Source organism: Conger conger, chromosome 12 (assembly GCF_963514075.1).
Source record: "Conger conger chromosome 12, fConCon1.1, whole genome shotgun sequence".
Classification (NCBI taxonomy): domain Eukaryota; kingdom Metazoa; phylum Chordata; class Actinopteri; order Anguilliformes; family Congridae; genus Conger; species Conger conger.
The window spans coordinates 22,533,141-22,559,635 of NC_083771.1; the positions used below are offsets into that span (position 1 = coordinate 22,533,141).

The 26,495-nt window shown below is 45.2% G+C and overlaps 1 protein-coding gene across 1 annotated transcript; it reads left to right on the top strand.

Annotated features, from left to right (window-relative positions):
• The first annotated feature begins 3,722 nt into the window (after window positions 1-3,722).
• On the top strand, window positions 3,723-26,389 carry slc20a1b (solute carrier family 20 member 1b). The gene is made up of 11 exons (XM_061262443.1): window positions 3,723-3,800; window positions 8,219-8,861; window positions 10,180-10,320; window positions 11,342-11,427; window positions 12,070-12,166; window positions 14,427-14,546; window positions 19,696-19,932; window positions 20,353-20,935; window positions 21,434-21,616; window positions 22,004-22,088; window positions 23,310-26,389. Exons 2-11 carry the CDS (start codon window positions 8,525-8,527, stop codon window positions 23,463-23,465), a joined length of 2,025 nt encoding a protein of 674 aa, XP_061118427.1. The 5' UTR covers window positions 3,723-3,800; window positions 8,219-8,524; the 3' UTR covers window positions 23,466-26,389.
• The last annotated feature ends 106 nt before the right edge of the window (window positions 26,390-26,495 follow it).

Below are 26,495 nucleotides of genomic sequence, written 5' to 3' on the forward strand. Positions count from 1 at the left end.
TTTTACTTCTAAATGGATGGGTTTTTTGGTTGAAAGAGGTCGTGGCGGCAGGGGCAAAATGAGTTAAACATAGGCAAGCAAATACTGATGAAAACAAATAGCCTCTCTGTAACCCAATATATTTGAAACAACTATGCCATTCAAAGGGTTGATACGAATTACAGTGCCCTCCACAACGTCTGGGACAAATACCCATCATTTATTTATTTGCCTCTGCAATTTCAGCAGTGTTCATACATAGTCCCCCCCCCCCCCCATTTCAAGGCACCATAATGTTTGGGACACAACAATGTTATGTAAATGAAAGTAGTCATGTTTAGTATTTTGTTGCATATACTTTGCATGCCATGACTTCCTGATGTCTGTGACCTATCAACATCAGTCTTTTTAAAATCTGACAATGTGCACTTTAACCACATGTGATTTTTAAAATTACAAATCTGAAATTGTGGAGTATAGAGGCAAATAAACGTTATACAGTGCAGTGCATATGTTAACATTTTTGGTCACATAACCTCACGTATTATGGAGACACACTGCTGTGTTTACTTTTTGTATTTTACCATTACTAAAATACTGGATCTCAGTTGTATGGCCTTTTGATATTCCATCGCTTTGATGTGTTAACATGGAGTCAGACAGGACAGGTTTACATGGAAGGAATGTGTTTGTAGGAAACCCTGGAAATGGTTCAACTTTCAGTCTTGTTGCATCACATTACATAATATTAACTTTACAGACACCCATATCCACCAGAGGAACTTACAATGTGTTTATATATTTCAGACCAGCGATTGGTATATGCACATGCTTGGCAGAAATGCAAGTTAACTTTGCTAACCATCAACCACATTACAAATTATGAGATTACATGCATAACAAGCCCTTAAATAGAGACATATAATATAGAGCCATATAAATGCAATACAATAAAAAAGGTTTTTCCCTTGGCATTGTGTGCATGGTGTTGCAAACAATAGGTCACACCCTCACTACAGTGGAGATATGAGAAGCTCTTTAAAGTGGAATAACATTTTCTTGACAAAATAATGAAAATACATCAAATCAATAACAATATGTGCAAACAAGAGGAAGCCACTATAAGTGCAAACCAAACAATTAACAAAACACCCAGCCCAAGAGGAGGAAGCCTCCTCCATCAAATATGTAGAATTTGGTCACCTGAGCATACATCACCATGTCCCCTATCAGGGTTGGGAATGACAGGATTGATTAAGCCAGATATGCTATGGACAGCACCATGGAACTTTGGGAAGCACTGTCGCCTCACAGCAAGAATTTTTCTGTGTGGAGTTTGCATGTTCTCCCCAAGTCTGCATGGGTTTCCTCCAGGTACTCCGGTTTCCTCATTAGCTAACTCTGTTTCATGCATGGAAACTTGTAATAAAATAATAGATTAATGTTTTGAGTACGTCCAAAAACTTCTGGATTAGAAGCCGAGATCCCCCTGGTCCCAGGATGGGGGTAGTAATAACAGACAGCTCAAAAATTTTTAAGAATAATAACCTCATTCCGCTTGGATACATTGTGGGCACTGATGGTGATGATGATGTGGGTGGGGGTGGAGGTTGGGTTTGGGGCAGGCGTTGAAAACAGTCCCATGAAATTTGCCTTACCAACCCCATAATCCCTCAAATTCCAACGTGCTGTCATGTAAGCAGTAGCGGCAATTCTTGAGAACACATACTCTCCCACCAAAAAGACAATACCAACTGAAGAATATGATGAAATAATGTGGTCTGCCTGATGGGTCATGGGGGCACCTGGGTAAACAAAATAAACACTTAAGTATAGTTGGGAAGACCTCAACTAAACAGTATTTTGGCAACAGAGCCCAGTTCTGTATCAGAAGCCACTTCTGGAGGGTTACCCTTGACTCCCCATGTTTTCAACATCTACAATTAGCAGATGCTAACATCCAGAGGGGCTAAAACATCTTGCTTTCTATACATGATCTGTTTGTACAGTTGGATATGTTAAACATGTTGCTGAAATGTGCAATGCCCCACAGCTGGGATATGAACCTACAACCATTATAGCCCACGACTCTGCCACTCTGAGTGAATGGAACATTGACTCATGCCTCTCCATCTGCAGATCGAAGGTGGCCGTTTTCTTGACTGCATTTGAGACACACAGGATGGGACTTATGCAGAGCAGTTGAAGTATTGGTGTGATCAAGACTGTGGGGTGTCACACTTCTGTTCAACAGCCCTCTGTTGCCTCACCCAATGATATTGTGTCTGCTGTGCTTTTTTGCTGAAACATTAAAAGTCTGTTAAAAAAGCCCTGTGCCTGAGGAAAATAACAAAAAACTGTAAACCAAGCTTTAGCTGGGAAATGGTCTCTGCTGTAATTGCCAATGTCTTGTAAAAAATCAGGAGAATGGCACGAGATGATAAGGGGGGTAATAGCCTATTATAAAAGTTATAGGTGGACAGTAAACATACCATGCTCTTGCTAAAAGTTCAAAGGTGTCTGCATTTCCTGTTTAGAGGGTGGGGGTTCATAATTTTGGGTTGTACCTGTACTGTAAATTATAGGTCTGGGCAAAATTTTCAAAACACAGCAGTTAAGCCATAACCTAGAGTGATATAAATAGGACTTGTAGCTCTGAGTTCCCAGACATCGGTCTGCAATATCTTCAAGAGAATTTCTTTGGCTGAAACCTAACGGAAAACTTCTACGTTCTCATTGCAGGTGGCTATAACTTCATATTATTGTGACTTAGTTAGGCCTATACGATCGTAATATCGCATGTTCTAACCACAGTCCTGCATTTTAAACAGACTCGAATTAGCCTCATGGAGGTTGGAGCACATTCTGATTTTAAAAAAATTACAAGGCAGCAAATATTGGACTTTAGATTTTTAAGTCCCAACAAACGGTGCTGTGTGTACGTTCAATTGGGGGCGTAGCAGGGAGAGAGCACGCCGCTGCTGCATGCTCGTGTCCGGGAAAGGGATGGTGCGGGGTAGGCTACTTGTCGCGTAGGCTACAAGATGTTTCAAAATGCCAGAACTGGGTCAACCAATTATATTTACCCCTTAGACACCAGGAACGACATTCATACAGACTACTATTAAAAGAAACAGTACATTTTGTTAAAAAAAAGTATTCAGAACTTATTTTATTGTTACATTACATCGTTCCAATTATTCCTAGCTACTTCATTTGTATGATTGGAATAATCAGGTATTGCAGTGTTGATGTCAATAAAAATAATAAACTATTTTGCCTTGCTCAGCAGTAGATACGGGCTACGATCCTGAACAAATGGAACAAATTATTATTCGCTATTTGAAATAAAATTGTGTTGCAATGTTGGAAACACCCAATCGAAGATGTGGCGTTTACTTAAATTAAATGCAATAATATAACTATGGTTTTATGAGTTAGGTTATTTTCTGATTTTACCGAACGGAAAATAGCCAATATTCCGTCAGTGTGCTGGTAAACACGAACGTTCTCTCCGCTAATTCACAGATGTTCATAACGTGGTTCGCTTTACCGAACCAAGTGATGTATTCTAAACGGCTATACAATCTGAATCTGCACATATCCTGTTGTATTCAAAGCATACAAGTTTGTTCAAAGATTCAAATTGGAAGTCAAGTGCTGCTACAAATTACGAAACTCCAGTCCAGTGTAATCCGGATTATGAATATGACGTTGTGGGCGGGTCCAGAGCACCCATTTTCATTGATTCAAGCGTACGGTGCTGCTTCTTCAGTTCAGTCGCCGGCACTGAATTGTGATCTGTAGACACCAACGTCGGGGTGAGTCATTGGTTAATTTCCACAAATGCCGCAGCTAATTATTTGTATATCCAAAAGAAAGTGTCGAGTACGATTTATGAATGTACTGTATGTTTGATTATGGTTGATCGTCGTGTTTATCTGCCACTTGCCTAAGTTTTCGTGATACCAGTTATCCCGCGCGCGCCCTATCCGACTGTAGAAACAGGCGGGACAGATGTGGCGACTGAAGAATGTCATATTTGAAACATTTGTGAAAATATACTTATTTGTTAATTTGTCTAGCTCCTGTTGGTCTGTTAACTTCTACCCATTTGCTGTAACGTTAGTTGCTGTTAACTACAAAGTTAACCAATGGCCGCGATGAGGGGGTTGCAAGCCAGTCAGTGCCATGTTAACAATTGTTAGCTAAATGAATAACGTAAGCCATCTCTGTCCTTTCAACCAACGAGGCCATGTCAAACTGCCCTGCTGCCAAGTATCACAGTGACAAGCGCTAGCTCTTAACATAGCCAAATAATCATATTTCATGAGAATTAGCTTTGTTCGACACATTTTGAGCAACGCGGGATAAATTACTCTTTCTGCTGACGACACCAGTGCATTTCCATAATGTTTTAATTGTCTCCGTACTGGCTAAGTAGGATAAAAAGGCTCAAATTGTTGCTACCGACTAGCCATCTTACGAATGTAGTAACCTAACGTGCTGCGGACACGTGTCCGCCGGTAATTAGTTAAGGTGGTTAGCTTTCAGTTCACCTTAACTGTCAAGTCAGGAACGCAGACAGTCAGGTGTGTCATCGGATAGAAAGTTTATTCCAATCTAAAACTGAATTAGACTTGGATTAGTATTCACTTAATGTTGAAAACTGAGTTGGAAGTGTCTGCATCGTGGGCAGATTGCTGGCGTGACGTAGCTAACAATGTTGGCTAGCAATCCGAAATACCATCTGATGTCCGCTATGTCGCTAACGTTGTACTAGCTAGCTATAATAACTCATTTTCTTGAAATGTATATTATTTTGCTAGTTGTCATCGAAAAAGTAAGCCATTGATGCTATTGGGTTATCTGCGAAACTTACGGTCCCTTCTCTAGCCAACAATCAACATTCTAATAACGCGCATTGTGTCTAGGAAGGTAGCTAGCTAACCTTAATTAGCTAGCTCTAACGTAATTGGCTAGCATTAGCGGTGTATGCCTGTGTGTATTTTATTGAAAATGTCGTTACCTAATGGTACCTGGCTCCAACGGCCGCATAAATTGGCATACTGCTTATAATACGGATGACAGTTAAAGGTAGAGACGCGTCGTGCACTTCGTAATTTCGCTGTGTATGGAGTAGACATCATTAGCTAGGAACAATGGAGGTGCATGTGATTAGCTACCTCGCTGGCCATCTTGATTTCTAGGGCCATGGCGTATGTGGATCAATACGCCGGTGAAGTGGCTTAACTTCCTTAGCAACTGCGACAGCCATTCTCTCAATGATTCTGGATATCATGTTTTACATAAAACGGACTATGGCGCTTTTGGCGATAAACTCGAAAGTACAGAAGCCAAATGGATGTAAATAGACGGATACTAGGTATATGCCCGGCTAGCTATTGGCATCAAGTCGCAAGCTGCGTAGGACCGAATATAGCTTGAAGTAACTGTTACGCAGTAAATGCATAAATGGTTAGGTTGGTCGACACTTGCGTCATGACTTGTGATGTAATTTATAATGGAGACCTTTATTAAGACTAGCTAATGCAGTTCGGACGGCGGTGAAGTTTTGACTAATAATATATACGTTGAATGTATAACGTTTACAAATGGTTGAAGTGTCTGGGGAACAAGTAATGCTGTGCCCCCCACCTGCACTGTGCCCCCACCTGACACAGGTGACAAGTACGATCGGTTCTAATTATGTTTTATTGACAATTATGTCACCAAGAAGTTCTAGTTGTTTTGTGTCTGTCTTTGTATAATGGTTAACAGTGTCTGACCTGCCCTTTAAAAAATTGGAGCACTTTGCTCTTCAATAAAGGTAGACCTTTCAAGGTTAAACATACAGAGCACAATGTATTTTTATTGTGTGGAATGTATGGGTCATTCTGTCAGATATTTATTTCCAATGAATGTAATCTCTTGCCTGGTGAGACTCATTCCGCACTAGGATATTCGGTATAGGCGGTCTCTTCTGGCCCGTCTTGGATTCTCAAATTTGACGATGGGTCATACTGGAAAAACCAGCTCCTTCTTCTGTATAGTATGTTGAATGTTGGTTCCTGAATTTGTGTGCATGTCTATTACCATGAAATGTGATGAAATACTTGCAACAGACCAAAGGCAAGTCCAGCTAGAACCCAGGTGTTAATAGCTTTTTGGTTTGATGAGAGGTGCCCTGTGCTAGAATCAGATGAAGTGCCTTGTGTTCCTGTATCAGTTTAAGGCGGGCACTGTGCAGGTTCACTGACCTTTTTACCAGCCACGACGCCTTGTAGCTGACAAGGACAATTCATTTAAAGCAGGTCCGTTCTGTTAGCCAAATTGGGCTCTGTGCAAACGTAGCATTGGCCTCTTTGGCCCGTGGAGACCCACAAAAAGTCACATTATATGTATGGTAGATCGGGGCTATGTCCAGGTCAGCATCTGGATGGTATCGGCTTACTGCTGCCCAGAGACAGTAACACGGACAGTGACAGCCTTTCCCTAAACCCGCACATTAGCACCTGTCACTGCTGTTATTTTTAAACATTGGGTGGCGTTTTGAATTTTTTCATCCAGCCTACGCAGTGTGTCGTGACATGACAAGAATGATGGAAATGGACAAGGATAGGTTCCCAGGCCACCTTGGGGTGAATACTTTTCTGAGGGACAATAATTAGACACAAAGAGCTGTAAAATGCTGATCTGGACAGAAAATGAATTGATCACGAATGCATGTACAAGTCTGTTTTTTAAGAAATGTATAAACATACTCCTGTTGAGGGTTATTTTGAATGTGACCGGTCTACTTGCTAGTACACATCGGAAGAATGCACCTATTGTTTATGCAGCTATACATCCAGTAAGACTTATTTGCCTTTAGTAAATGCCTGCCTTCACCATTTTAAATACCTTTCTTGTGGAAAAGTTGAGTCCTGGTTTTCACACTTGCTTATAATATGAGCAGTAGCATGACACAAACACAATGAGAAGCCTGCCATGCTTCTACAGAACTTGCCTGCCTGCTAGTGATAGATAATGTCCAAAGACATGCAGATTAGGGACTGCAGATGAAAATTAGCTCTTTAGCACATTGATGTGGAAACTGAAAATGTTGATTAATGTGCTCTGTCCCTGGTAAATAAATAAAGTGCATGTAGCTTTGCATTGAATGATTGCGTCTACTCTGGTCTTCTTCCGTTCCTGTGTCTGCCAGTACATGTGCCATTTTGTTATAAATGTAGAATTACATTTCCAAAGGCCAGACATCATGTGACCCGTTCAGGGCCACGTTCACTTGGGGCGAGAGCAGGAACACATGCACCGTATTCAGCGTAACTGTGGTGTGCAAGTAAACTGCACTGGATCAAGAATGATAGTATTGGGTCATGTTGAAACTCAAAATGCAAACATTGCTATATGGAAACATACTTTTCAAATGGCTCCTAATCATTCAAGATCATATAATTTTAGAATCGGTGTTGTATCACAAGCAATTTTAAAGCAGTGGCCCATTTTAGAAATCTCTGGTAAGTGGAGAGGGGCAGCAGCCAATCAAACGATGGGAGTATGATCTGTAGGCAGTAGCACAGAAACTACGCTTCTACCAGTCTGTGCAAGATTCTAGAGAAGAGGGTGGGAAACGCATTATGTAACTTCCTTATTTGAGCGTTACCGTGTGTAATAGAGACAGTCAGTCCCCGGGTGGATGGACCTGGGCTGCTGGAAGGCTGAGTGCAGTGCGTGTGCTGCCTTTCGCTGACAGCTGTGCCGTTAAGACGCCACGCCTGCTTTCTTAGGGCTAAATTTGTTGTTGTTTGTGGTGGGGGAAAATACAAAAATACCAGAGCCAGTGGATACCACCCCTGTGTAAAGTCACAAAATGGGCAAATTTCTGTATTTAAATTATGTAGGAGCACAGCATTAGGTAATACATTTGAGCATAATTGATATGCAGAGGAACAAGAAGATTGTTTGTTTTCCCGTGGTTGGAATGAGAGAGTTTATTTTGTCATGGCATTCACATGATTTAGCCTAGCGCATGCCTCCTTCCTTGTATTGCTTCCTGAGCTTAAATGTTCTGTCATTCACTGATAGCAGGATGTTCTAGTCTCTTTATGATGTCTGGTCTAACTTGTATATAAAAAAAACTAATTACATTTTTGTTAATGCACATGATGGTTGTTAAGTTGATGAGCTTGGGCGTATGAGTCAATGAGTAACAAGCTATCTATCATTTATTTTTCAGGAAGTGTCACCATTTGGAATCTTTTGCACAATGGAGTCCTACTCAATCTGTTTACCCACCCAGCACCAAATAAATCATAAAAGAAACTAGCACATACTGAGAGGGTTGCAATAACCTCTGCTCTTACCACCTGTTCCCACCCCGGTTTATCTGTGAGCCAATCACAGATAAACCCCCCCAGTGCTTACATTTTCATTTCCCTTATCTTCTTGAAGAAGACAGAAAGCCCCCTCCAAAATCCAAGCAAACCTCAATTTAGTGTCAATTCCTATACATTTTTCTAAAGGTAAATCTTACAATTTAGATATGACGACTCCAGCTACTGCAATACTGGCCACTGCTGTGGTTGTGGTTGGCCAGTCTCCCATGTCCGACTACCTCTGGCTGCTGATTTTGGGCTTCATTATCGCCTTCATCCTGGCGTTCTCCGTGGGGGCCAACGACGTGGCCAACTCCTTCGGCACGGCGGTGGGCTCGGGCGTGGTGACGCTGCGGCAGGCCTGCATCCTGGCCACCATCTTCGAGACGGTGGGCTCCGTGCTGCTGGGGTCGAAGGTCAGCGAGACCATCCGGAAGGGTATCATCGACGTCAGCATGTACAACGGCTCAGAGCTAATGGCCGGCTCAGTCAGCGCCATGTTCGGTGAGCCAGTCCCACGTCCCATCATTTACAGTCATCTGAGTTGCATGGTTTCACCTTTTACTAGTTTGGCGCATGGTACCTTCCCACAGGTACCTTAGCACCCAACATGGTAGACAAATTCATGGCACATTTTAGTGCCTTCACATAGCATGTTGGGTGATGTCTTTATCAGGGGTTTCCAACTCCAGGAGAATTCCAGGTTCTGCTAGTTCTTGTTTTTTTGCCTTCATATTAACAGCCTGGATACATGACAGGCTGAGGGGTATCGCTCAGTGGGATTAAGGAGTAGGCCTCCTCCTTTTTTATTAAATATTTTGATGCAAGGCCTTTTGTCTAATCAAATTTAATCCAGTTGAGTTCCCAAATTAGCTGGAAAACTACTTAATCCCACTTTCTGAGATACCCCAATGAGGTTCAATGTGCAATTAATCTTAACTGATTTATTCAATGCTAAGTAATAACATGCCTTCACATTCTATGGCCCTACAGGACTACAGTTGAGGAGCCCTCTCAAGAACATTAATTTTAATAAATTTAATTCCTATGTATCGAATAAACCAATGGTTTTGCCAAATGTTCTTTAGCATCCTTTTGCGTAATGCTTAACTGCCTTACCTTAGGTACATATACTCTTCAGCAGAGTCAGTGGGTCCTTTTTTGACTTTGACTCAGGGTCTCTGAGTTGATAAACCTTAACCTTCATTCTGAAATGTTAGCCCATTCAGAAGTCTGGTGTACTTTGTACTTGTCACATGTTTGCCCACAGTGTCAGAGGGAGGTGAATGGCATTGGGTATACAATTCCAAATGCTTGACTTTTTAAAAATACTGAGTGTGGAATTCTACGGGTCTCTCTGCTGACAGTGGACATTTTGAGTTGTCAAAACTTCAAACTCAGTTCCACTGCATTGCATTGTTTTTATTTATTTATTTATTTTTTAGCTTTTTTTTTTTTTAAATTGGAAACCTACATGTTTTATGTTTTGATAAAATTAAAACCATTATTTTGTCCATTTAATGCATTTTATGGCAAACCGACACAACGAAGTACGCTCCAATGTCTACTCATTTCTGACAGGAAGGAGAGCGGCCCGTAGCTGAGCTCTCTCTGTGGGGCGGTTGGGTTGAGTTACACTGGAGAAATGTGTTGATGGCAGAAAACGTTCTAGTCACAAGCTTTCCACTGAAGATTCTGGTGGTTTTGGAACAAAAGGGCTGGCATGAATGGGAATCATCAGCATGTCTGTGCTTGCCAGACAGCTGTAATTAAAACGCTCTGTCTCTCTCTCTCTCTCTCTCTCTCTCTCTCTCTCTCTCAGGTTCGGCTGTGTGGCAGCTGATGGCTTCGTTTTTGAAGCTCCCCATCTCCGGCACCCACTGCATTGTGGGCGCCACCATCGGTTTCTCCTTGGTGGCCAAAGGTACACGAGGGGTCAACTGGATGGAGCTGCTCAGCATTGGTGAGTCAGCCCCCCTGCCCCACCCTGCGCTCCTCTCTGCACCGGACCGGTACCAACTGGAAATATCCCCCCTCCCTCACCACCTCGGGGGGTGGGGTGGGAGGGAGCTCAAATCGGGTTTGCATGAGTTGACTAGTTTCAAACCCAGAGCCAACCAGTACTCTAAATAACCGCTTTTAAAAAGGTTTACAAGACTGTTTTGACGCATGGTTTTCAGCTTGTAGTGTGTTTGTTTTTCCTTTTGAATGCAAGTCATTTTCTTTTTTAAATGTATAGTGTTACAAAACATTACGCAGTTTGCGGTTTTACTGGGGAATAACATCACGGAATGTGCTCGTAAATAGTTTTCCTTTAAACTGCTGCAAGACCCATCTTTATATGCGCGTAACAACAATCCCAAGTTCATTGTTGGCAGGTTTTTCCATGGCAAATGTTTTTTGGAAACTTGTTTTATGCATTCAGTTTGATCATCTGTTGTTTATCTCTGGTGTATTGTTTGGTTGAGTATTTATTTTCTTATAAGGACTGGTTCCAACTGGTCTTAACCACAGTCATTGTGAACCTGTTTGAGTTGGGTGTAGTGACAAAGGGACAGTTGGTTTAGTCAAACATTTTGAAGGAATTAATTGAATAAATTGCTCCAGACGCTGCTACATGTCTCTGCACCTCCCTGTTGCTCTCAGGACTGCGTATGGTTCTTTTTTTCTGTCACATGTGATGGTTAAGACGTTTCACAATTCTGAACTTCTGAGTGTTAAAATGGCTCAATAACCACACAACTGTTTTCTGTTGAGAGTTGTTTTTTGTTGGGAGAATTTTGTTCCCCCTTTTAGATTTTTTGGAAGGTAAACTATGAATATCAAGTTTTCAAATTGTTATGTAATATGAAGCTTTGATCGCCTAGGTCAGGAACTGTTTCCAGACTGTGGGGTCTCCGTACACAGGAGCTAAAATGGGGCCTTAGCTGGATGAGCCACCCTGTAAACACCCCCCCCCCTTCCCCCCCCGCTTCTTTTTGCAGTTGGTTCCTGGTTCCTGTCTCCCATTCTCTCTGGCATCATGTCCGCCATCCTCTTCTCCTTTGTCCGTGTGTTCATCCTGGTGAAGGTACGCCATTGCGCAATGTTTTTCATTTTCTGCCTGGCTTTTGAATTGAGGCTGAAAGGCTGGATTACCTCTGCTTATCGCCATGAAAATATCCTGTGCAGTGCTTTAAAGATAACTGAGCAAATACAGCTTGATGACAACAAACTTAAAAGCAGAACAGCCGCACATACTGTAGCTACTACTTCCAACTAATGTAACCAGTCACTCATGTAACCCCACACACAGACACACACACACACAGACACACACACACAGATACACACATACACACACGCACACGCACCCATGCACCCATGCCCAAAAAAAGTTTTTGGCACAATGCCAAGGTACATGTCCCAGTTTAAAGCCTGTTTTTGGTATTTGAGGGCCTGGAATTTCACAGTGAAATTCACAAAGAACAAAAGTAGGCACCGCTCACCTCACAGTAATGACATTAGACACGTGCTCATGTTTAGTCACAAGGTGCTAGAAATGGTAGAAATGTGTATGTAATGCATGCTGTTTAGACACTTAACTCCAAATGAAAAGAATGCATTTATGTGGAACTTGAAAGTGCTCTTGTTCAAAAAAATAAGAGTAGTGAGAATCAAACATTTCCATGTGATGGCCTAACTCAGTGCATGATGTCCCTGTTGTGTGCAGGAGGACCCTGTGCCCAATGGCTTAAAGGCCCTGCCTGTCTTCTATGCAGTTACCATGGCAATCAACCTTTTCTCCATCTTGTTCACAGGAGGTCCAGGTAAGAGCCCCTCTCCTGGCAAATCAAGGTGGTTAACAGTCTGTGTGCTTGTGTATAGCCTTCACAAAGCAATCTGGAGACGAGCACTAAAGCACGATTGAACGCCCCGGGTCATTTTTAAAGGACCTTTATTTTTAAAGGACCAGGCTCAAAATCACCCCTACTAACTGTTGACGTTTATAAAGGCTTTGCGCTAGGTAACCGCCATCGGGCCCCTTGTGCAAGCTGCTTTCTGTTACGGCGGCCTCTCCTTCAGTTAAGGCTGTTGGAAAGGTGTGTTTAAGTTGTTCGCATTGTGTTATGTTCACCGGCAACCCTGTTTTAACGCTGCGTTGTTTCGTCGCTGTGCGTTTCGTCTTTTGTTTACGGCACAAATAGCTATTCCTGACACAATGCGTCCTAAAGACAGTAAATCATCCCTCAACAGACATTAGCTTAAGTGTGTAATTAAGGCCTGTTAACTGCTCATTACCATTCATAGGGTGCAATTGCGGTTGGGCTGAAAAGTGGTGCGCACAGGGGGGCCCAGCAGTGAGTGTGAGAACCCCTGTTATTTAGGGATTTAAGTGCACAATAATGCGTAATGATGGGAACGGGCCGTTTAGCCCATCATTTATCTACAGACTAGAATATCAGCCCTGGAAGAACCCTGAGGATCTCCGCTCCTGTGAGAAGATCCTCCGAGCTGACGCTTCCTTGCCTGTTGGCTCGGATCAGGTCGTGCCGCAGGTCACTGCTGGGTCAGCGGTTGGTTCAGACCCCTGCACTTGGCTGATGCCCTTTCTCCGGTCTGACGATCCGGGGGACCACAGGAGAAGGCGGCTTTCCTTCAAGCAGGGAATGGATTGATCGAGTTGCATTTTGAATACAGACTGGCTTTCTGGGTTAGGATAGTGTTGTGGATTGAATTGGAAAAGCTATTGAAACGGAATACTGTTGTTATGGAACAGTTTTTAATTGGTATGTATTTGATTGGCTTTGGAAATTGGATTTGGATATAGGATGGGATATAGCTGAAAACACTTGTGAAAGGGTTACTCTTTTTTTTAATTTTTTTTTATGTAGATTTAATAAAAGTCCAGAGGATCTCTGCTTCTGTGACAGGATCAACCAGCTGTTCCATGCACTAAACTCTTGAAAGAGCGATGGAAGTGGGCTTATAGAAGCTCCTGTTTTGGCCTTTCAACGCAGTCAAGGTTAATCCAGCCTTTTCCTGGCCAGTCCGGTAGCATGTCCTGTGCTGGAGGAGTGGTCCAGATAAGGAACCTTCTTTTTCAATTCAACGATACAGTGAAAGGAGTAGGGTGACCACAAGATATCAGTGAATGCCTTAGTGAAGCTTGTGCACTCAGGAAACTGCGAGATCCAGAACTCTAGTCTCTACTGCTGTACATAGAGCGGTCTAGTTTTTGTTTAAGGCAGCGTTGTAAACGACTGCTTTAATGTATGGGTAGGGTGCCAGGTCACAGCAGAGCCGGTGAGAGCAGGTCCTGAGCCAGGGTCAGGGAGCCCTGCCACAGACAGACTCTGGCTACGGTTGTGACCGCGCGAGGATTAGCTGGTTATCTGGTTCATCTTTAACAAAAAGTTCAAACACTCTCACAAAAGCCTGTTTGAGGACATGCTGTCTGCACTGCGCCCTTGAAAAGAACAGGCTGTTTCAGCAGAAACGACGGGTCTGTTCTCCCCACCGCGGAGGAACACGCAACACGAGACGATTTATTTAAGAACGACGGGGATTTATCGCAATGTTTACCTTCTGCCGGTGCTAACACAAACACCCAGAGCACAATACACACAGTGCCCTGCGTTCATCAGCTAGAGCTCCTGAAACTTTTACTGATTATGTAATGCTCTTGGTGACTGGGCATTATCTTCCACAGTCACTTTAGTCTCAAGACAGGGTGGCCAAAAACGCTAGGCAGCTAATACCCAGCCATTAGCAGGATGATTGCTTCATGAGCACACAAAGGTACCTGCCAAAATAAAGGAATCGCCTGAATGAATGCAAAACCTATTGAAAAGCAGGCGTTTTGTTTTTTTTTGGCAGTTGTGAAAATGTCCAACACAGCCTAAAAGCGCTTTGCCTGTGCTCGTTTTGTACAGATCGATGGATCGTCACATTTACATAGCTCTTTTCTCACACTTTGCCGTTATGAAGGGGAAATTCGCCTCAGACACCACCAATGTGTAGCGCCCGCCCACGGCAGCCATTTTGTGCCGGCACGCCTTCCTGACCCTCTGCCCGTTTCCTCCACAGCGCTGGGGTTGCCTGCAGTGCCTTGGTGGGTGACGCTCCTCATATCGCTGGCCTGCGCCGGCCTAACAGCCCTCATCGTCTGGCTGGCCGTCTGCCCGTACCTCAAGAGAAAGATCGACCGTAAGTGTCTTCATCCTCCTCCTCCTCCTCCTCCTCCACTTCCTCCTCTTCCCGTTGGGTCTCTGGATCTCTGGTCTTAATCATTCACATGGGGTACAACACACCGGTTTCCAAACACACACACCCACACACACACACACACACACACACACACACATACACGCACTCATATCTGAGGGAAGTTTGCACCGTAACTTAGTTACAAGACCTTTATTTTTTTTGGTTAGGGGGTAATTATGTTTTTTCAGATCCTAGATGTCTGTAAGAGACACTAGTATTCGGCTTTGCTGTTGAACAATTTCTCCTGATTTCAGTACTGAGGGAAAATGCCCTGAACATGAGTGCTTATGACATACCCCAATCTTCTGCCTCTAGTTATGGCACTTGGCACCTAAAAAGAGGATTCCTGGTAGTTGTATACCCAACTAACACAAAGCTGTTGCTGCCATGTAGTTGCAATGTTATAACATTGAAAAAACATTCCATTAACATTTGAGAACATTTTGTGTTGGCTGGGATATGCATTTATTTGAAACTGTGTACCCCATGAGCACACTGCTCTATCATGGACACACAGACGTGGAGTTGAGGTTGGAATTAGGCAAAGAATGGACCCGTTGCCTCCTTTAAGAGGTTGGAGGTCACGCTGCAATGCCCTCGGTTTCCAGTGCACCTTTGTTGCAGACAAAAGGAGGCCTACCTGAGGTCAAGGAGACTGGAGCCAATGACCTCATGTTCAGAGAAGGGTGCAGTGGCGCCCCTGCTTTTGTTTCTGGCCGTGTGCACGAGTTTTGGTCTGAACAAAGTTTGCATTATGGATCCATCAGATGGAGATATGCTTTTCATTCAGCTCCATTGTGCATTTAGGTTTCCTCTTGTAGTTTCCTTTTTTGTAGATGGTTGAATCCCTTAGTCATTTCAAAAGGGAGAAGAGGAAGGAGGCTAATATGGTCACTCGACAGGAAGCTGGGAGAGAGGGTGCAGTAACAGTGCTTTGCTCTGGGGAGTTCTACGTTACCTTCATTTAGCAGGCTCTCTTAGCGACTTAGAAATCCCATGTCAGCCCCTCCCCAAGCCACTGTATTCAGGAAAAAGACAACACAGAGGTTAGAACATGTGGTCTTACTATTTTTAGTGCCTGGCCAGACTAATGTTATTATGAGACCTATTCATTGGCAGTGTAGTATTTATGAATTGGTCTTAGACAGCCGCTTATGTGAATCGGAGCGTTCCCAATCCAGCTTTTCAACGGACAAAATTGTGTGGACAACAGCCTGGTGTTGGTAGTGCAGTCAGTAGCACTGTCGCCTCACAGCTAGAAGGTCCTGGGTTTGAATTCGACCGGGGCCGTTCTGTGTGGAGTTCGGGCGTTGTCCCTTGAGCCGCTCCACATTGGATTGCTCCACTTTGAAATGGGCAGTAAATGAAGTTGAATTTCTCAACGTCACAGGATAACCTGATAAAGTCCTATTTGGGAACAAAAGCGGTGTCCAGACCTCGGCCATGCGTGGGCGTGGGATCCGCGGCGGGCTAACGGATGTCTGGCTTTTAGGGAGAGATGTGCTGCCTGCGGCGGGCGTGATGCGGGGTGTCTGGGGCAGGACGTGGAAAACAGCGCAGTCTATTAAGGGCCAGACACCGCGGTGGGCCGTCACTGCACCGCGGTTCAGAGGGAGAGAGGGAGAGAGAGGTTCTGTGTGTGCAGCTGGGGAAGTGACTCACTGAATAAAACAGGGGGGGGGGGGGAAACAGGAGGTTAATGTGAGAACAGGTCCCCGCAAAGACGCCCCCACAAGGCGCAGAAAGGCCTGAGGGGTGTACGAGTGTCTCTGTCTCCGTGTGTGTGTGTGCCCTGTGTCTGCCTCCTTGTGTGTGTGTGAGTGTGTGTGTGTGTCTCTGTGTGGTTTTTCTGTTTGGGCCCCAGACATTTAAGTCAATACTTGGCTGGAATTTTTTCCCCCCAAATTTGACCAAGTTAAAAATATTTGTGTGTGACATGGGTGCAGAAAATGGCAGCTGCCCAGTGCAATTTAGTCATTTGAGAGCGTACGGTTTGGAAAATGTGGGAGTTTTAATTGCAGTGTTTTCCCTGCCCACACAGACCCAAGCTGGAGGATGTTATGCATTCACTCTTCAGCATGTCCCGTCTGCCGCAAGCATGCGTCTCTTAGAGCGCTTCCATTCTTAAATTATTATGCAAAAGCTGATAATCGGGTTTTAACCGTCTTTTACACACCAATTAAAAATATGCTATTTTACAATAAATGACCCTTCTTAAATATTCCACTCTCCTCTGTGTAGTTCCGTCAGCTTAAGAGGCTTTTCGTTTCTTTGCGGTAATAAATATATACGAGCAAATTAAAAAAAAGTTAAACGCTTACCAGCTGTTCTGGAGCGTTTGTGGACTGTAGGATCAATCAAGGGCAGTCTTGAGTCCAACAGACCATCCAAGATGACCTAATTGGGTCACAGAGTTGGTCTCTAATTGGTACTCGTGTTGTGGACAGGAATAGCTGGAGCTTACCTCGGGGGTGCTGTGGAAGGAGCTGCCGTAGGGGGTTAAGCCCCACTACACACTGCTCCACATAGTCAGATTGCTCCACTTTAAAACGGCCGGTCAACAAAGCCGGATATCAGAACGGCGCAGCGTAACCTGATAAATGTTCTATTTGGGGACAAAAAAGCAGGTCAGGATTATTTTTGGAGACAGGCATATTTGTATCTTTGGAAAAAAAAATTTTTTTTATTGTTTGTGCGCTGCCACTTTCAAAACGGTCAGTTGCAACATTGTGAGGGATGAAAAAATTAATAGAAATGTATTAAATTATATTTGGGGGAATCTCAGTTCTTAAGTTCATATTTTATACTGGTGAGTGGCCAGTTGGCCAGCAGTACCTGTGAAACGTGTTGGGTACCTGGAGTGCCTTGCGCATTGCACACGGTATGTGTGCGGGTTTGCCAAACGGACATTGCGTGTGCTCTCCCCCCCCGCTCCATAGTGGATTGGTTTTGAGGAGCCACAGCTGGGCACTGTTGCTTCAGCACTAAGCACATTGGCATGGAAACGTACCAGGAGAAGGTTAAGCTTTTAATCACATTTTAATCACATTTTAATCTTAAAGGGATTTGATGGGAAAGGCCCAACGCGATTGTTAATTTTTTTTGTTTTGTGTAGCCTATAATATTGCGCAAAGCACAAGCCTTCCCCGGGGGCTACCCGGGTGTCACGGTGACGACACGGAAACCTCCCGCAAGCCCAATATCAATACGCACCTCACGGGCTGCATTCAGCTTTACAGCAACCGCGTGCGTGAGTGCCCAGTTCTGCCAAGTCTTCACATGTGCTGCCATTTCATAACTGCAGCCTGTGAGTCAGAGGTTGTCTCCGAGCGTGCTCGTCCAGAGGATATTTACATTTCCCAGGGAGTGCCAGGGAACGCCTCCCAATATCAGAGAGCATATTGAAGTGTGCCTGAGCACCTGCTTCAAAAACGCCTGACCGCCAAAAATGCTGAAGCAGGTGGGTTAATCGTTCCAGGACTGTATCGGTCATATCGGTGATTGTTTTTGGATGAAAGTATTTTTCTGTGCTCAGTTAAACTTGCCGGGTGCAACTGAGACAACCAAGAGGACCTGAAGGTGGAGTTTGCTCCTTTTCAGAGTATTTCATGGGTTCCAATGCCCCAGACACGCTCCGTAAAGCGTAGAAATGACCCAAGCCTTTATAACCCAGGTCTGGTCTGCACACGCATCTGACAGACTGAGGGAGCCATTGGCGCACAGGCAGGGCTTTACACACCCAGAGATGACGCATACATGTACTTGTGCGCCACAGTGTAACTCTCTCATGAAAGCTAATGATCACATCCTGTGGCTGGGCGAGTTCCACGCAGTCTTTGATGTGGTCCTTATCTCCCAGCATGCTTGTGGGGGCGGCGGGGGGGGAGTTGTCCCCATTTTCGTAAGTGAAAAAGATAACTTGAGCCTCTTTCCTCTCAAACCACACCTTCATACCCCTCACCTCGGCACCTCCGCTTCTCGTCGTGTTTCCCGCTTTCCTCTGTTATGTGAAGCCTGTATCCTCGCCTCATCTCAAGGCGTGCTATCCAGTTTGTCCTGCATGATTGTCCGCCCAAGGAAGGTTCTGATTGCTTCTCAAGAAAATCTCTAACCGTGTGTCAGACGGATAGACAGATTGTACAGATTTTCACCGAACTGCACTGCTGCGAAGTTTCATGAGAGGGGTCCAATCAGAGTGATGGTGATCGGTGGCTACTACGAGTCCTGATCAGACCTACTGGAAGAATGCGAACAATTTATTGACCAATCATCATTGCCGTCGTTTTATTGGTTGTTTCGAGTGTTATGTCTGTTCTCTCTGTCACACCTGAGCTCCTCTGTCACACCTGTCTTGCCCAATTGAATTTCCAGGATGACTCATGCCCTCTTTCGTAATCACGATGGGGAAAGTGTTGCCGTCTTTAGAATTGCAAAATATCTCCCGGTGATATTGCATAATGAATTTTCCTATGTTATGTGTCAAGTTTAAATGTGCCGGGTTTTTCCTGTTTTGTGTTCTTAGAAACGCACGTACTGGCTGCTGGCCATTTTAGTTCATTTATCCGCAGCAGAGATTTCATGGGGCCCGGGGGGGGCAAGGGATAAAAATGTTTCCCTTGTTCTTTGACTCCTGAATGGATGTGGAAACATCTGAAAGCACGGTGTCCTTTTTCACTACAACGTACTGCGGACGTTTCGAGAAATTGCTGGCTACCTGAATCTGGCGCCCTAGTCCAAACAGAGAGTCTGGATGTGTAGACACCTCAGGCCTTTTCAGCTGTGTGTCAGAATAATGAGGAAACCTCTTTTGACCTCTCCAAAGCCAACAGTGTACCTAACAGTTTTTCTTTTTTTTTTTTAAACCCTAGGGTGGTGGTGCTTAACCCTGGCCTTTTTCTTTTTACATGACACAAAATTTCATTCCCTTTCACTTCTGATGTGTGAAAGGGACCGTGATAATGTTGGACAGTTGAGTTAAGGCATGCCATCTTTCTCTGACACATTCTCCACAGAGTGCGGGGTGCGGTTGTGAGCGTTAGGACGAGAGCGTTGTGCTCGCGGCGTGTGTAACGCGTGTGCCCGCACACAGGTGATATCAAAGCCAGCCCCTCCGAGAGCCCGCTGATGGAGAAAAGAGACCCCGAGGGCCTGTGCCTGACCCCGGTCCCTGAGGAACCTCCCAAACCCCCCTCCCCCTCCCCGGAGCCCCCCGCCCTGCCCCCTCCCGCGGAGGAGCGCCGAGTCACCATCTCCATCGGGGGCGGGGACGACGGGGACGACGGAGACGACAAGGAGGCCAAGGACTCGGACTGCGTCAACAACAACAGTAAGAGTCCGTCTCTAACATAAACAGCACTGACCTACTGCGTCAACAACAACAGTAAGAGTCCGTCTCTAACATACAACACTGACCTACTGCGTCAACAACAACAGTAAGAGTCCGTCTCTAACATACAGCACTCCGTCTCTAACATACAGCACTGACCTACTGCGTCAACAACAACAGTAAGAGTCCGTCTCTAACATACAGCACTGACCTACTGCGTCAACAACAACAGTAAGAGTCCGTCTCTAACATACAGCACTGACCTACTGCGTCAACAACAACAGTAAGACTCTGTCTCTAACATACAGCACTGACCTACTGCGTCAACAACAACAGTAAGAGTCCGTCTCTAACATACAGCACTGTCACAGTGCATTCAAACACGGCCTCACTCCATCTCTCCCTCTGTCTGTGCTCCAGTCCAGAACGGCAGTCCGCACGTGCAGTTCAGCACGGGCCCGGCTCACATGCCCAGCAGCGGGTACAGCCAGTACCACACGGTGCACAAGGACTCGGGCCTGTACAAGGACCTCCTGCACAAACTGCACCTGGCCAAGGTGGGCGACTGCATGGGCGAGTCGGGCGACCGGCCGATCCGCCGGAACAACAGCTACACCTCCTACACCATGGCCATCTGCGGCATCCACGCGCACGGGGAGCTCCGGCCCCGAGACACGGAGCCGCGGCCGGCCCTGGAGGAGCTGGAGGGCCTGGGCAAGGCCCAGCTGGAGCGGCGGCGCGTGCGCATCGACAGCTACACCAGCTACTGCAACTCCATGGCGGAGAAGGGCGCCAGCGAGGGCCTGGGTCTGGCGGAGGACGAGGTGGCGCTGGAGGTCCGGAGCGGGACGGGAGGGGCGGGGGCCGGCGGGGAGCCGGCGCGGGGGTCGCCCGAGGACGACGGGGCCCCCGAGGACCGGCCCGAGGTGTCGCTGCTCTTCCAGTTCCTGCAGATCCTCACCGCCTGCTTCGGCTCCTTCGCCCACGGGGGCAACGACGTCAGGTACGCCAGAGCGCGCATACGGCCATCGCTTACCTTCACCCTTTGAGGAGTCGGTATTTTGGACTGCTGTTCTAAGTCGGTGTTCCAGAACCCCATTGCCTAGTTACCAGTAGTGACTGGTAACACATTTGTACAGCATTCTATTTTCATTGTCAAAGTAATCTGCCAAAGTAATCTGCACACGTCAAGAGCTTTTGCCAAATGTTCGCATGTGGAGGCATCTAAATGACTTTTTAAAGTTTTAATGCTCTACAAGGTAGTGGTGACTATGCAGTCAACTGTGTTAAATATATAATTTTTCCATTCCATTCAGTGTCAAGTATTTTTACGGGGTATATCTATGCTATTATAAAGGTTCTTTCAGTCTTATGACCAGAAAACAAGTTACATAAAGATGATTTGTTCCGTTTGGGAGTTAGGGAGAGGAGTGCTTGTTCTAAATAGGTAATATACAAATTAGGCTTGTGTGTTGACTCCTGCCCCTGCCCCTCCCCTCAGTAACGCGATTGGCCCACTGATTGCCATCTGGTTGGTGTACGAGACGGGAGAGGTGGTGGGCGCCGACACGCCGATCTGGCTGCTGCTGTACGGGGGCGTGGGCATCTGCGCCGGGCTCTGGGTCTGGGGCCGCAGGGTCATCCAGACCATGGGCCGTGACCTCACCCCCATCACCCCCTCCAGGTAACCATCACACCCACACCTTCAGCTCAACCAGTCATATGTACCCTCACAAAGTGAACATTCCTGGCCCTTACCAATCACATCTGCTGCTACAAAATGAATAACCTATGCGCACATTGAGCTAAACCATTAATATGTACCGTTGCAAAATGAACACTCCTTGCCCCCCCCCACCCCACCCCCCGTCATTCCCTCCAGGCACTACTTTCAGCTTTAACCAATCACATCTGCTGCTATGAAAGAAATCATTCGGCTAAACCAATCCTGTGCAGGGTTACATGTCCTGCGCCTCACCACCGCATTATGCTGCTGTCTGTCCCTGTGCTACCAGCGCGTGGCTGACTGACTGAAAAACACTGTTGTTGCGGTGTGTGTTTTCCCCTGCAGTGGCTTCAGCATCGAGTTGGCGTCCGCGGTGACCGTGGTGGTGGCCTCTAACATCGGCCTTCCCGTCAGCACCACCCACTGCAAGGTAACCACGCCGACACCACTCCTTTCCTGCTCGTCCTCTCAGAGCTTCAGGAGTAGTTGGGATGAGCAGCTCCGTGTGTTTGGGGATATCTCAAAGGGCAAAGGTTCTGTATCGATGGGGCGATAGTGTAGTGGTTAAGGTAAATGACTGGGACGCGCAAGGTCGGTGGTTCTAATCTTGGTGTAGCCACAATAAGATCCGCACAGCCATTGGGCCCTTGAACAAGGCCCTTAACCCTGCATTGCTCCAGGGGAGGGTTGTCTCCTGCTTAGTCTAATCAACTGTACGTCGCTCTGGATAAGAGCGTCTGCCAAATGCCATTAATGTAATGTAATAGTGGGGGTTGGTCGGTCATGCTCTATGGAAGCCTGGCAACTTTTGACTGAATGACTTCAGCTGCGTGATTCTAGTAGCACGTCTTGGGCTCTTGGACTTGGTCCTTGGACACTGTGTGTACACTTGTTTTTGTTGCTGCAAATTACTTGATCAATTAAGGCCGTTAAAATAAACCACTTGTAGCAAAGGAGGAGTTCAGAGACAGAAAATGAGCCAATATACAACTGTGCCGAATTGAGTTTAAGTGTCCAGTGGCAGCATTTTCAGCAATTAGCAACCTACTGATTTCACCTGTACAAAATATGTAATTGAGTCTCTTTGGCATAATGTGGCCCAAAGAGTCTGTTTGTAGGCCAACCCAGAAGTTTCTTCCACCGATGGTTCCCTTGGCAAATTTTCAGTTCCCATAGGAATTAAAATTTCTGCTGAAAATTAGATCTGTGCTTAACGTAAGCTTAAGAGAGTTTTGTGATTTGTTCCACAAGTTAAATTGCATCCCCTAATATCTCAACTGAATTTCGGAGCTGTTATGCGCTAAAAAAAAGAAAGTTGCTAACCAGTTGCTATATTGAAACTCCGAGGTAATGTCGCCTGCAGGTGGGCTAGTATGAGTGGTGGCTGGCAGACTTTCAACGAAGCAACTTGTTAGCAACTCCAGCCGTTCAACGGGGCCTGCTTTGTTAGGGCTGGAATGCAAACCAGCAGGACGGTTGGTCTGGGGGAGCAGGGTAGGTCTGGGGGGGAGCAGGGTAGGTCTGGGGGGGAGCAGGGTAGGTCTGGGGGGGAGCAGGGTAGGTCTGGCGGGGAGCAGGGTAGGTCTGGCGGGGAGCAGGGTTGAGCAGACACTGCTAGCGGAGAGGGGCTGATGGTCCGGTCTGCACGCAGGTGGGCTCTGTGGTGGCTGTGGGCTGGCTGCGCTCCAGGAAAGCGGTGGACTGGCACCTGTTCCGGAACATCTTCATGGCCTGGTTCGTGACCGTGCCCATCTCCGGCCTCATCAGCGCCGCCATCATGGCCCTCTTCATCCACGTCATCCTCTGAGGTCCGCCACGCACCCAGGGGACCGGTCCGAGCCGGCGCTGAAACCCACCACCCCGGGGCTCTCCACATATCCTCATCAGGAGGGATCTACCGGTGGCAAACATGGAGGGAGACTAGCATTCCTCTTGCTGGCTGTATTTGTAAAAAAAAAACTTTAAAAAAACCTGTTTGCTTTTTCTGTTAGTCTGGCTAGTTCGTTCTGTATGTTTGTTATCTGCTGTATATTGCCAGTTGGCACCCTGCTCTTATTAGGCTAGCATGTAGTGACTTAATTTTTCTTTTGAATTTTTTTTGTAATTATGTACATACAACTAAGTTCTTGGTTTTATTTTATACACATAACAAGTTTGAAAAAAGAGCAATAACAATGCAATATTTAGCATTTTTTTTTATTTGTAACTCGCTAATACCTAGGAAAAGCAGTATTTTTTTAGGTGCCTAGTGAGCTAGTAAGGGCATATATTGGCGTAGTCGTGTGTGTGCTGGGTTTGATTGAGTGTGCGTTTGATCGAGAGTGCGAGTGAGTGCCCGAGTGTGTTTGTATCGCTAGACATGCGTGGAGCGTGTGCTGAATTTGGTTATCAATCGTACATTTTCAGATGTTTCACCGACAGGTAGTGGGGCAGGCCTCCCTCCCTGTTACCTAGTATTTCTTTGAGGTGAATGATTATCGGTGTGCTGTCGGAGGCCGAACACATCCCATCAGTCCTCAAATCGTGCATCTGCACTGTACGCGGCCTGTTTTAAAAACCAAAAGAGTAAGCACCATTTCATGATTGTAAATTAAATTGTTGCAAGTATTGCCCTCAATCCTCTTAATATCACAGTTTCAAGTACTGTATCTTCACGATGTACTACGCACATGCTACTGGGATTTCCCAGGCTAGTCGACGGTATGAATATTAATATTAGAGACGCTGAGTCCCCAGTAAATTATTTTATTTTATTTTTTTGTATTTACTTATCGTGTTGCATATAATAACCGCTTCCCCATGCGACACTGGGATAATAAAATGGAGACAAAACATTAGTTCTATTGATTTTTTTTTTAACAGAAACCGGAGAAGGGCTCTCCACCAATGGAGCAAATCCAGCAGTAACTGGAAGACACCTTCTGGTTGTACTCCCCTTAGGGATCAAGGGCTCCCAGAAGTATAGCCACCAGCCATCGTCAGGGTTATTCTGTTTTCTCACCAATGCACTCTGCGATTGGTGGAGCTCCTGTCCGGTTTGTGTGCAAAAAAAAAAGTGGCCACATCGTTGTCCGACACATTTTATTATTCCTGGTTGGATGGGTAGGGCCTGTCTTTTCAAAGCCACCAGACGGCGAAATGCATTTGTTGCCATAAACCCCCATTCTCTCAGTCAGTGTCTATTGTTCGGCCATCACAAAGGAAAGATCTCATGCCCCTGATATTTGAAACTTCTACAGCTACCGTATTACTGCTGTTAGCTGCCGCATTTAGCGAGTGCCACTGTCTAACGAACAGCACAGGGATTTTGAAATGCACAGCTCAGTGGTTACGGTATATTTGAACCAAGTGGTTTTTTGGGTTTTTTTTTTTTTTTTTTTTTTTTTTAATCAACTGGCTGTTTTTAAAATACAAATACAATATTATCTAGATAATAGTATGGCTGGTCTTGCTGTAGAACTGTATTTATTTAGCAGCTATACACATTTAAGCCTCAACAGTTCAGTAGCTTGGGTCTTGAATTTTTCACCAGCAGTACACTAATGCAACAGCACCTGAAAAAGATTTTGTGAAATGTTGACTGTCACAAATGTGTTTTCATATAACTAAAGGATCTTATCTGCTTAAACATTACAAGGAACATACAGTGGTCATCATATCAGACCTCAGTTTTGCAAAACCGGAGGTTACATTTTTAACCTTCGGTTTTGTAAAAGGGGGGGGATTATTCCTAAAAGGTGTGTGAACAAGCAGCCGAAAGAACACCTGCACATTACCTCCAGCAGTTCTGCAGGAGAAATGAACAATGTTCTTCTGTCAAAACAGGAATACATACAATTCATCAATTTAGAAATCTCCCAATCGATATTAGACCTCCATTACTATTATTAACTGTATTCATTTACTTGTTGATTGTGTTTGGTGAGAATGGGGAGTAGTCATTTTTAGGTGATTTTGATCTAAGAACAAAATTCATTCACTCCTAGAGGAAGGCATGGACAGAAAAATTCAAGACCAAAGCTATACGTGTAGGCTTCACTGATGTTTATAACGCTTTGCAAGCATGAGACTTTATCTGATTAGTTAAAAGAAAAATGTTACTGACAATATTGAGACATTGGCAGGCTTTTCAGTTCAAGAGAACAAAATGAAATGCAAAATAATGGGGTTAAACCGTTTAATTGTGATGTATAATTCCGCCTTTTGAGTTCCGTTCACTTGATTACACCAAATTGTAGATGCGTGATAGTTCTGTGTTCTGCTGAAGTTCTCTGTAAGCCTGATACTTGAATTCAGTCGTCATATCCTGTTCTAGTACCTCGTGTGGGGGGGGAGGGGTGGAATCCTCTTTGAGAGACCTGATCGGCGAGCATGTGTTGGGAATTTGGTTAGATGCAAAGGAAGAACACGCTCGCCCTTGCGGGTCCTGTTTGAAGTGTTCTTGTGCTGGGTAGATTGGATGCAAATGCCAGTTGGTTCTACGGGGCCGGGGAAGACGTTGCTGCTGTGAAGCCACAATCGGTGTTATCTTGGCTGGGATTCACTCGAGCATTAGTCGCTGTAGATGCCTTATTATCATTATTATATATATTTTTAGGTACCAAAGAACAGACTGGAGAGTGTTAGATTTGTACCAATATACACATACAAGTAATCTCTTATTTACTGGACTGAGAAAGGGGAAAGAAAAATAGTGACGGAAGAAAAATAAAAAAAACAATTTGAACACCACGCTTTTGACTGGAGTTTTCTGTATTGTGCGCATGCTGAATGGAATGCGTTTTCGAGGTGACGACCGCACTGAAGAATACAATGAAAGGAAATGCATGTGAAGTGT